We start from the raw sequence: 12,365 nt of genomic DNA, 5'->3' as shown, positions 1-12,365 counted from the left end.
CATTGTAATGCTGAGAACTATTCAGAGTTGTTCATCTTATAGAACTGTTGTTACTATGTATAATGCTGTGGTTCTGCTTACTTCACTTTGCAACAATTAATGTAAGTCTATGCAGGTTTTTCTGAAATCTGCTTGCTCATCATTTCTAATAATAGTATTCTATTATATTCATATATCAGAAGTTGAAGTTTATAAAGTGGGGATTACTAAGGTTGCACTGTATTGGAGAAGCCAGAAAGAATAACATTAAGGGCACATTGGTTGGTTTGGGTCTTGGCAAGAAGAGCCATCTCACTGTCAAAGAAAAGAAGGATTTATGTCCAGTGGTTTTGAGATTAAAAGGGGAAGAAAAGGAATGATTTCACATTAAATGATTTCAGTTTTCTCGGTAAAATCAGTTGAGAGAGGTGGGGAAAAGAAAGATGTGACATGCTTGAGAAAAGAATGTTAGAGGTAGCTGGATGGCACAAATAAATAATATTGGACCTGGGAGTCAAGAAAAGACAAATCCAAAGTTTGCCTCAGATACTAATTGTGGCATGTCACTTAACCTGTTTGCTTCAGTTTTGTCATCTGTAAAATTAGGGATAATTTTAGCACCTGTTGTAAGGATTAAAGGAGAGACTAGATATAAAGTGCTTTGTGAAAGCTTACAGCACTGTATAAATTCTAGGTACGGTTATGAGGTAGCTAAATGGCACACACCTAAGTGCTGAAGAGTTATATTTGGAGTGTCAAGCTCAGAATTAAAATTTTGCCTTGTATTCTTACCTTTTTCAGCCTCAGTTTTCTCATTCCCAAAGTGGGATAATGAGGGTACCTATTTTAGGGGGTTATTGTGAGGCTTGTATGAAGTTCTATGTTACATAAATTCTAGCTTTTATTAATTATCATTTACTAAATCATCACACTTTCTTTCCAAGGTCTGATTATGAAACTTATTTAGTAGAGATTTGGGATCAGGTCTAAAAATAGCTCTAGGGAGCTCTTTGTGGCAAAGTTGTCCCAAAGACCCCAATTTATGGTCTGTTTATGGTCAGGCAACATCAAGACTTGGTAGACAGATGCTAGTTTAGATCAAGAGGCCAGTATGATTGCTAAGAATTAACAAGTCTCTTTAAATAACTTAACTTCCAGATTCAATCTTCAATAATAAATCTTGGACTCATAAATTCATTGTGTCAAAACTAGAAGGAATCTTAGACATTAATTAGTTCCATCCTTATTTTAGAGAGAATACCACATTCTAATTTTTTTAAACATGAAAATACCCTTTAAGAATATAAATTTTGTTGTAGTCACAATTTACTATCTTCCAAAAGCAACTTTTTTTTTTAAAATTTGGAAAATTAGTCTTTAATTACTTGAGGAGAGGTACTGTTTCACTTTTGAACTTGTACCTTTAGTATATAACAAGTTACCTAACATATAGCACCAAAGGCTAGTGATTGCTGATCTCACAGGCTACTTAGAAGTCACATTTCACATCATAAACTTTAAAACTGTTTATGACATAGTCAAACATTTGATTTTACTGTCCAAGATTGGTCAGTATTTTGTTATATGTTTTTTTCTTAAACATAGCAAAATTTGAAATAACAGGAGCTTATTTTTCTACATAAACTTGGTTATACATCAGGTTCTTGATATCCCTTCCTTGATTTATTGAAATAGGTCATTAATTTGGCAGTTAAGTGAATGATAGATTAGATTAGGGAAAGAATGGGTGCAGAGATACCAATTAGGCAATTGCTTCATGTCCCTAGCCATATCCACTCTTGCTACTGTTCTACCCTTCAAATCTTACCTCTAGAGAACACACTTAGATGTTAAAATGAATTGTGAAGTAAGGTTTTTAATAATTTTCAGAAAAATATATTTGATCCAAAACATAAATTATCTTATCCTGGATCAGGATATGGTATACATGACAATTTGTTTAAAATGCATTTTTTCCCCTTAATGCAAAGAACTAAATATGTTAAGAATCTTTGTGTTTGATTCATCTCTTTGCTACTTGAAATGATGTGCAACCTTTGAAAATGATTGTTTTTTGATTTCCTCTATCTCCTTATCTATACTTCTTCCAATAGTTGCTCTATCGGCTTGGTATTAAGACATCATTAGAATAAATTTATTTTCCGTAAAGAATAAACGTAAACATTCTATATGGATAGCACAGAAATCTCATCTAGAATTTTGTTACCATAAAAAACTTTTGGGTTTGTACGTTATTTAAACTTCTCTGAAAAACCAGAGTATTTTAGAATGTGAGCCATGAATTTAGCTTTCATCAAAGGCTGGTATAATTAATAAGGTACTTAGATGAAAAAAGCTACCAAAGGCATCATTTTGTTTTCATAATCCTCCACAATTTTCTCAACATAATCCTACTTTTAAAGTGCAATGATGAACACTCTGATACAATAAGGCTTTTGTCTGCCCTCCCAGTTCTAGAAAATTTCTATTTTACAGAGATAAAAGACAGCTGTTGAGACCCCGGGCCAGCTGTGCCAGAACATTTCGTTATCTCCATAGAAAAACGGGGCTCCACATATTTCTTTATTCTACCAAGCATTTGCCAACTGCCAACTATCTCCACTTTTCAATCACCACTCCCCTTCTAAACTGCCTCTTTCTTTTTCAACTCTTTCCCTTTCTTTCTCTTCCTCACTTTTTCAAAATCAACCGAGTGAAGAAGGGGATTTAAATTCCATCCCGGAAGTTGGGTTCTCGCGCACTGCACGGTGGGAATCGTAGTTCCGGATCCCCCTTCCCAACTGCCTTTTCCGCCCGTTTTCCCGGAGAAAGAAGACTACATTTCCCAGGACTCCTTTGAGGAACCCGCCTCCGTGCGCACGCGCTCTTCTGCCGCAGGATTTGAATCGGCGGCGTTGTTATTGACGCCATATTGGGGCCGGCGGCTGGTGGGGAGAAGTCTTATAGGGGGGCGGGGGGGAAAGGGAAGCGGTTAGACAAGCCTTTCCTTCAGCTGCCACTGCCGCCGACGCCGACGTCGCTGCCGCCTCCTTCTAACCATCCCCCCGGCATTTGTCCTAGACCCACCGCACCCTATACCGGCCCTGCCAGGCGAAAGTCGCGTTCCGGCTTCAGATTTCGCAGCGCTCAAAGGGAGACGGATAGGCTGAGAGGAGGGTCCATTGAGCGAGGCGAAAAGACTCGAGCCGGGGCGGGGACCGGGGTCGGAGGCTCCCGGGAGAGCGGGAGCTGAGGAGAGAGGAAGGAAGGCAGGCAGGAAGGAAGGCCCCCAGCGCGAGCCACCCCCTCCCCCCCGACGCCGCCGGCTCTCGTCACCCGGGTCCCCCTCCCCGCAGGTCCGTGCCGCCACTGCTGCTCCCGCCGAGGCGGCGGCGGCGTAGTCCGCGTAGGCTGCCCCTTTCCGCCGCCCGCCCCTAGGGGGTCGCCGGCTCCCCTCTCCAGCTTTCCTGCGCCCGGCTCCCCCTCGGCCCCAGTCATGGCGTGCGGAGCCACTTTGAAAAGGACTCTGGATTTCGACCCGCTGCTGAGCCCGGCGTCCCCCAAGCGGCGGCGATGTGCGCCATTGTCGGCACCCGCCTCGGCCGCCGCCTCCCCGTCGTCGTCTGCAGCCGCCACCGCCGCCTCCTTCTCGGCCGCCGCCGCCTCACCGCAGAAATACCTCCGGATGGAGCCGTCCCCCTTCGGCGAGGTCTCTTCTCGCCTTACTACAGGTGGGTGCCGAGCCTCCGAGTTCGGAAGAGGGTGGGGGTAGGGAAAGACCCCCTCCCTCCTACTCCCGTCCTATGCGGCTAACATTGGGCGCCTACTGTGTGCAGAGTCTGACTTCGAGACTAGGTGTCGTCTGGCGAACTGCGCAGGCCCTCAGGGAGCTTCCATTCCACTTGGAGGCCGGCGGGGGGAGAGAGTGCGACGAAGGACGGCTTTGGCTGGAGGGGGGAGGGGGAGAGGGGAGATACTTTGCTCCCCTCGCAGCCATGTATAAAGTCCCATGCGTTCCCGTAGGATAAGGTCATGGGATGGGGGCTGGAGGGAACTTGTTTTAACTAGGCGTCCCAGAGACAGGGACACAATAGAAATGGCCGTTTGGATGGCGGGGGAGGGGGGGGAGCGGTGCGCGGGGGGTTGAGTGGAGAGAGAGGGGCTGTGGGAGGAGTGGGAAGGGGAGATCGGATTTCTTAGGGTTGGGGACAGGAATTTAGGTGAAAGGAGTAGAGTAGAAACACTCTGCGGAAACGACTCCTCGAGGGTCGTCTTAGCCCCAACTTGGGAGCAAGAGGATCATTTGGAGCGCCCCCCGTCGGCCGATGTCTTTCAGTATTGACTGTGGAATTGACTAGCCCGAGCCCAGGAGGCAGCACCTCCTCTTTATCGCGCCAAGTCAATATTCGTGGGGGGAAGAGGGGGCGGTGAAGTCCGGGAGTAGGTGACCCTAGGGAGCGAGACGAGTCTGGCATCAATAACCCATTGAAATGCCGATTCTGCTGAGTCGAAGTCTACTTTACGTATAGCAGGTTCAGTAACAAAGACAATGCTCTTTGGGGGCACTGAAAAATAAACCAAAGTTTATGATTATGAGAGATTATGGAGAATGTATTTGTGTGTAAAATATTAGCTGTAGTTGGGTAATTAATTGCTTGGATGAGGAAAAGCCTTATCTGGCCAAAAGGTGTTGGGGAGTGCACCCGGAGTGTTAGGTAAGAAAGGAATCAACCCCAAACGCCTCAGGGTATTTTCGTGTTTGGTTTCGAAACTGCTGAAAGTGACCGGGGGGTGGGGGGTGGGGGAAGAGAAGGGGTGGAATGGCTATTGTATGCTTTATGTGTGCCCCATTCCTATGCTCCCTTATGTGTTCTTTAAAAGCTGTTCCCTTGGCACGCACCATCAACGAATAGGCTTTTGTGGGACAGAGGTGTAAATCGACTTCCTTCCTTTGTATGTAGCTTACTAGCAAAGGTTTTGTATTGGCCTTTGGTAAAGAATTGCTACTTATGACTGGTTTGATGATTGAGAAATGGTCTAGGAGCCTTTTTTATGGAATGGGTTAACTAAATGTCTAGTTATTGTCGATTTAGAAAACCTTTGGGGATGCCTGGTGTTCTAAATTTGGTATCTTCCATTCTTAGTTGGCTGTCCTAATTATTTCACCTAATTTAAATTTTTCTAATTTTAAGATTGATTGCAGTTATTTTAAGGATAACCATAAATTCATAGAGGATCCAAAATTATTCTTCTCCAATCCCCCATAATCTTTACTTTCCAGTATTTGAAATTATTTCATGCACAAGTAGTTTTTGGCTGTATTTTGCAGATTTTGTTTCAACAATGCTACCAAAATATTTCATCAGAATTGTTATTGCTTTCTTTGGAAAAATAGTTATCCTGAATTTATGGCTAATAACGTTCATCAAAAAATCATCCAGATACTTGGGTATTTTATAGGAAGGAATGTGCTTGAAGTTTTGAGTTTGTTTTTTTTTTTTAATGCTTTTTTAGTTTGACATTTTTAATGAATGTAAATTGAAAATTTACTGGAAGAATCTGTTACTACATAATTAATGCAAATCCATTTGAAAAATTGTTGACTAATTCAATAAATTCCATTGTCAAAGGGGGAAAATATTTAAGTTCAGTATATAGTCATTTTTGTCTCTAAAGCCTAAATTTGTTAATGGTAAATAATATTAAACTTTTGGTTAATTGATCTGGATCTGTAAGTTCTTTAGAACTTTAGAATTATTTTATAATGAGGGGAATGCTGATTTTAAACTTGGCAAATGTTAGAATATGTCCACAAAATTGGATTGATTTAGTTAGGTAGAAGCACCTTACTTTTTTCATATACTTGATATTTTTGAAATAGTTTTTGGTGACATCTAGTTGAGGAGTTTGGTCAGAATTTCCCTTATATTTAGGAATTTGAACTAAGTATCTTTACTGCTTTTTTCCCCCTTGTTAGTGATTAGTTAACTAAGTTGACACTGTGCCAGGCATCTAAAAATGTCTATCTTGAAATGGATTGAAATAATTGTTATAATAGTTTTATAAATTATACTTAAGTAAATTTTACATATATAATTAGCAAGATTCTATATATTACTATAGTTTTGAATAACTTATAATTTAGGTTTGTGCACATTTAGCTATATTCATTAGATGTGTTCTTTTGTAATACTGTCACAATGGGAGCATCTTTGAAAAGCTTCCCCCTTTTGAGTTTAATGACAAAGAAACAAAGTATTTGGTGCCTAGTTTCTTTTTCTTTAGAGTGTAGTTCTTAGACGAAGAAATATTTGATTGTTTTCTTTAAAAGAAGTCAGACATTAGGTTGAGAAGTCAGTCAATAAGCATTTATTTAAAATGCCTGCAATGTGGTACTGTGTTAAGTGCAAAAAATGACCTTGCTGTCCAGGAGCTTACAAACTAATGTAGGGAAGACAATGGTGAAAACAACCAAAAGGAGAGCAAAACATTAAAGGAACCTATAATAACTGGAGATTTGGCTTGGTGTTGTTTTTTTTTTTTTCCTCACTACTTTGACATTGGAAGGGAGTAGAATACATTTTAGAGTTGCCATCTTGTATAACAACTTGAATAATTAAATTGAATAATTAAATTTTTTTAGTTCTGTGTCTATTTTCCCTTAGTACTTTTCATTCAGTTTTATTATGGGAACAGAGTATACTATTATGTTATTCTTGTATTTTATATAAACACAAAATTAGAGAATACTAGAGTAATTAGTTATATAATTTAACAGAATCTTGAGACAAAAAGGACTTAAGTCATATGTTAAAGCTTGCCCATCTGGAAATCGGAAATAATTCATTCTAGTCTTAGTAACTTGTTTTATTGCCCAGAGTTGCCAGCAGCTTCATATTCTATCAAAAAAGCTAACTTTATATAACTTTAAGGTTTGCAAACACTTTTCATATTTTCATTTGATCTTCCCAGATGAAACTGAGAAGGGCTTAGTGACAGGCAAGGACATCTTGCAACACTTTTAGAATAAAAAATACCATGTGTTAACTAAGGGGGGCAGCTAGGTGCCATGGTGGCACCGTATAGAGGCTAGAGTCAGGAAGATTCATCTTTCCGAATTCAAATATGACCTCAGACACTTATTAGCTGTATGAACCTGGGCAAGTCACTTAACCCTGTTGGCTTTAAAATGAGTTGGAGGAGCAAATTACAAACCACTCCAATATTTTTGCCAAGAAAACCTCAAATAGGGTCACAGACACAATCAAAGAAGAGCAGCAACAATAAATAGAAAAGGTGAGATAAGTAAATGTACATCACTATAGATGCCAGTATATTTTGTTATCACGTTAAAATGTTTATTTTCCTAATAATTGTACTAGTCCCATAAAATCATTAAGGAGTTATGGAACTTTGGAGCTAGAAGCTTGAAGATTTTCAGTTCACATTTTACAGATAAGGAAACTGAGGATCCATATTATTGGCAAAACCAGGACCAGATTTCAGGATTGGGTGAAAGAGAAGAGAATACTACTGGACTCTAAAGAACTGAATTTGAGTCCTATCTTTGCCAACTTCCTCTTTCTCCTCCTCCTACCTCTGTGACCCTGGGCAAAAAAAATTAATCATCATCTCAATTTCTTTAGCTGTGAAAGAAAAGACTTGGATTAGCCTCTAGATCTCCAAGTTTCCTTCTAGCTTTTGTAGTGTTATGAATCTGGTTGTAGATATAACATTCTTAATGCTTTAACATTCATTAAACCTTCATGTGTTTGGTTAGATAACATTGGTTAGATAATGGAAGAGATACAAAGATTAGGTAAGAATTCATACCCCTGTGGTACTCAAGACTGGGTAGGTGAATATGAGAGAATTGTAATATACAATATTACATAAAAGTATTTGTTGCAAAACAGTGTCATGTGAAGTCCAGTGAAGAAAGTCTTGCTATTTATAAGACTTAAAAAGAGACATTATTGTTACTATTGTTTCACTTTTAAGTATTAGATATTTTAGGAGTTCATCAAATGGATTAGTTGATCTTAAAATTTTTATAAAACATTATCAGTTGGAAATTTGCCTCTAATTGGACATTACAGCTTCTGGATAGCGATGAGCTATCCTATATAGATTGTTTATCAGACTTGTTTTCAAATTGAAACACCAGTTGGCTTAAATGAAATATAAATGGTTCTAGGTAAAGAAATGAGATATATTGGAGGAAGATGGAATCCCACATCAGATGTAATTTATATTGAATAGAAACATTTTAATTTGTGGTTAAGTGACAGCTGTAATTTCACTTCTAATTTCTTAATGCATTTGGCAACTAAACTATATTAATCTCTTCGTGCTTCGGACTTTGGATGTACTTTTTTTGTTTTTAAAAGTTTTCACTATCTTCAAATTGAGTATTGAAATGTGCTTGTGAAACTTTTTGCTTGGTGTTGAATGGTAGGGGGGAAATCCCTCTGCATGATTAAATGACTAGGGTCTCTAATCTTTTAGATTTGTGGATTTAAAGTGTTAGAAATACAAATACCTGTGCCACTTGCCATGTGTACATTGCTCTTGTGGTTTTTTTAATGAAGCCTCCTTTATCTTCAACTTAAAAATGCAGAGATGAAGGAAAGGATCTGTTAGTTGATGTGGTAGTATTAGAATTTGAAATGTTGGGGGAGGGGGGTAACTATTAATCCAGGTTGGGGGGTGTGTGTGTGTGTGTCTGTGTCTCTGTGTCTGTATGATAGAGGAACATATACAGTGAGTTTCTTTGCAATTGATTTAACAAATGTATAATTTGAGGGGTAGGATCTTAGTGTATATTTAGAATAGAAGGGCTAAGGTTCAAACACTTCATTTCAAGTGACCCAGAGAAGTTAACAAATCCACATAGGAAATAGATGATACTCTCTGCTGCACAAGAGCTTGGGTTCAAAATTTTGCACCTTAGCTTAAATGATCTTTCTAGTCTTTAATTCCTCGCCAGTAAGATGAGGAATTCCAGGTGGATGATAGCGTCTAAGGTTTCTTTTGATTGTGTATGATGACTTCAATTTCAGTGTTCTTTCTACTAGATTATGCTTTTCTATAAGATATGAAGATAAGTTTCCATTTGTGATTTCAGCCTTCAGTTTTATGTGTTGTGGTACTTTTGGAAAATAAAAGTAAATTTAGAGTACATTTTTGTACTTATTAATATTCTAAGCAGATTCATTGAACACCCATTTGTTTGAAGCTTTAAAATAATGAAAGCTCTGACTTGAGAAATCACTTGTAGAACACTTGTATTTTTAGGGGAAGCAGAAAAGCAGCCCTGAAAAAAGTCAGGTGCTGGACTACCAGAAAGGAAATATAGTACAATAGAAAGAACATTGGATTTAGAATCATTAGCCCTAGGTTCATCTCCACAGTCACTTAATTATGTCACTTTGGGTAAGTCAGTTTAAGTTTTGTTTCTTTCTTCAGAGCTTTTTATTATCTTGTTTTTACATTAATCTCCAAATATATCCTTCCTTTCCCTATTAAAAAACAAAAACGAACAAACAAAAACAATACAAGTCAATGGGCAAGATAGCAGGTCAAGCAAAATTAACACCTCTGCTAAATCTGACATATTTGCAATAGACAACAACTGTACTTTACTACCTTTGCCATAAAGGAAGGGGGAATGTGGGGGTTTTTTTCGCCTTTTTTTTAGGGGGTAAGGTTAGCCACATAATAAGAGTTTTGTTAAGAAAAGTAATTGAGGGATATGTTTATATGTAATATGGCATTTCCTAAGATTGACTTCCTTGAAGTACTAAATGATTATTGTATCTGACTTGTAACCTGAGATTTACTTTCCAATTTTGCCAATTGGCCTTCAAGGTAATTGTAATTCTAAACTACTTTTAAACTATGGCATAGAACACGTCTTAGTTCCATATTGGGAAATAATTAACAAAGTAGATATAGAACCGGATATACATAATGTTAATAATGAGATTTTTTTATGGCAAAATGTGACACCACACACACACACATATTTGTGTCATATATGATTTAGTGACCCCAGTTTCTATTTGAGTTTGATGCCACTGGTAAAGACAACCCTTTCCTCATCTTCATTATATAACAACATGCGTATAATATTTAATTGTAATTGGTTGCAAGAGGAGATCTATCTTTTTAAAGTGCTTGGGAAAGTGTACTTTAAAAATATTAAGCCATTTAGGAAGATGATGATAAAGGTGGATAGACACTTGTAACTGGAAACCAAATTGATGTTTGCTCCTCCATATAGCTTCAAATTTCAGAAGCTTGTCATATCAATAGAATGGAAGCTTATGGACAGCAAGCAAACTAGATCTGTATACTCAGTGCTTAACTGAGAATACGTACATATATACATATATATGTGTGTGTATGTGTGTGTATATACACACACACTATAGGAAGTAAGTGCTTGATTAATATTTGTAGAGTTTAAGTCAAACATTTCTTTAACAGAAACTATAAGAAGAAATATATCTTTTGAAAGTTTTTTTTTTTTTTAAAGAATATCATGTGAAAATTAGCAGGTCTTCTGTTTTATGAAATTGCTAAAATAATTGAAGGATTCCAAAAGTAGAAAGGATGTCTGTCAGTGGTTTTCATCCATAAGTAACTGCTAGTCTCAACATTTCAGCTTTTGGTGGAACTATTTTACAACTTTCAAATGGTAGAAAACCAAGACATATTTATGTTCTTTTATTTAGGAAAAAAAAAATAGAGACAAGAGAACTTAAAAATATCATTTATCTGATCCTAAGGCTTTTATTTCTTAGTTTGGGATCTTGTGTATCAGATGGTAATTGGATATGCCTAGAGCCCTTGGAGAAGAGTGTATTTATATAGTCAGTATGTATGCATGTACATATGATATGTATTATAAATGTAAAATTGTAGAGCTGAGTAGGGAATTTAACTGTCTTATTAGTCTTTAATCCCCTCCCCACTCCCTTTTTAATGAAGAAACAATAACTCCTTTTTAAAAATATTTTATTTTATTTTATAATAACTTTATATTGACAGAATCCATGCCAGGGTAATTTTTTTACAACATTATCCCTTGCACTCGCTTCTCTTCCGATTTTTCCCCTCCCTCCTTCCACCCCCTCCCCTAGATGGCAAGCAGTCCTATATATGTTAAATATGTTGCAGTATATCCTAGATACAATATGTGAAACAATAATTCCTAAATGATGTTCTGCCCTCCCCTCTGCCCACATCAGGTATCATAGCTTTAAAATAGGGATGTTCTTAAAAGCGAATTTTTTCTCTTGCACCTCTGAAACCCCCCTCCTCTCCTCCCCCAAGATATCTTAGTTTACTGGCTAGATTTCTCAAGGACTAGGTCTTAAACCAAAACCAATCTAATTCTAATTGGCCATCAATAATAAATCCTAGACCAAGGCCCTATTTGGTCCTTGAGTCCTAATTGACTCGTTTTGAATGTAAATAGAATAGCAGTCATTTCTGCTTTGGCCAGAAACCCTGAGGGTCTTCCCTTCCCTGTTTCATTATTTCATTTATTCACTCGTTTTGATTTGGAGGGAGTGGGGGGCTAGTGAAAGAGAAGATTCTTTACCTCTATTGATATTTATCCTTAATTATTGAATGGGTACAGTCTCAGTCAAACTGAGATCTCTTGAAGACCAGTTCATCTAGTGCTATCTTTAGTCATCCTGATTTCTATCTGGCCACTGAAATCTAATTCACTTGCTGATTTTTCATGGTGGCTTTTGAGAACAAAGGACAAACAACAATCTGCCTAACTGTATTAGTCTATCTCTGTCTCTCGCTGTTGCCTTGTCTGCCTCTGTCTTTGTGTCTTGTCTCCATCTTTCTCTTCCTTACACCTTGCTCTTGGTTGGGAACTACTCATAGCAGTAATAATAATGAAAATTTTTAAAAACAACGGGATGGCACAGTATTGGCATATATGTTGGAGTGGCTTTGTTTTAATTATTATAAGTCTTCATTTTTATATTAATCTTCCTGTAGACTTTTATTAATTCTCATTACAGAAAGGCAACCCTTGAAATATTTTCATTTGGGTGTTCATGTTTTTAAAAGGCATTGGTTAAAGATTGGGTTTGGTTCCAAAGGGCTAGTGATGAAACACATTTTCCCCAGAGATGGTAGTATGGATACAATATGTTTGCATGTGCTGAATGATGCAGTTATTGTGGTTGTTTTTGCTTCACTTTTTTTCTTTGTAACAAGAAAGGAGGATTGGAGGGAGGGAGGCGGGTTGAGTTATTGGGGAAAGATTGATATAAAAATCAAAATCACCTTAAAAGAATGGATAGGTAACTTTTACTAAGGTTTTTATTCTTAGAATTAAACCCTAGTGAAATTAA

General features: G+C 37.9%; 1 protein-coding gene across 1 annotated transcript in view; it reads left to right on the top strand.

The window, feature by feature from the left end:
* The first annotated feature begins 2,930 nt into the window (after positions 1-2,930).
* The window catches only part of AKIRIN2 (akirin 2), a 33,709-nt gene continuing 24,274 nt past the window's right edge, over positions 2,931-12,365 (top strand). The window contains exon 1 of the mRNA XM_051997379.1: positions 2,931-3,710. Within this exon, the coding sequence (XP_051853339.1) occupies positions 3,476-3,710 (235 nt within the window). The 5' untranslated portion in view covers positions 2,931-3,475. The remainder of the gene's footprint in view (positions 3,711-12,365) is intronic.

The sequence above is a fragment of the Antechinus flavipes genome, chromosome 4 (genome assembly GCF_016432865.1).
Source record: "Antechinus flavipes isolate AdamAnt ecotype Samford, QLD, Australia chromosome 4, AdamAnt_v2, whole genome shotgun sequence".
In the NCBI taxonomy this organism is placed as follows: domain Eukaryota; kingdom Metazoa; phylum Chordata; class Mammalia; order Dasyuromorphia; family Dasyuridae; genus Antechinus; species Antechinus flavipes.
The sequence above is the reverse complement of the archived record's forward strand: the minus strand, read 5'-3'. Positions and strand labels throughout refer to the sequence as shown.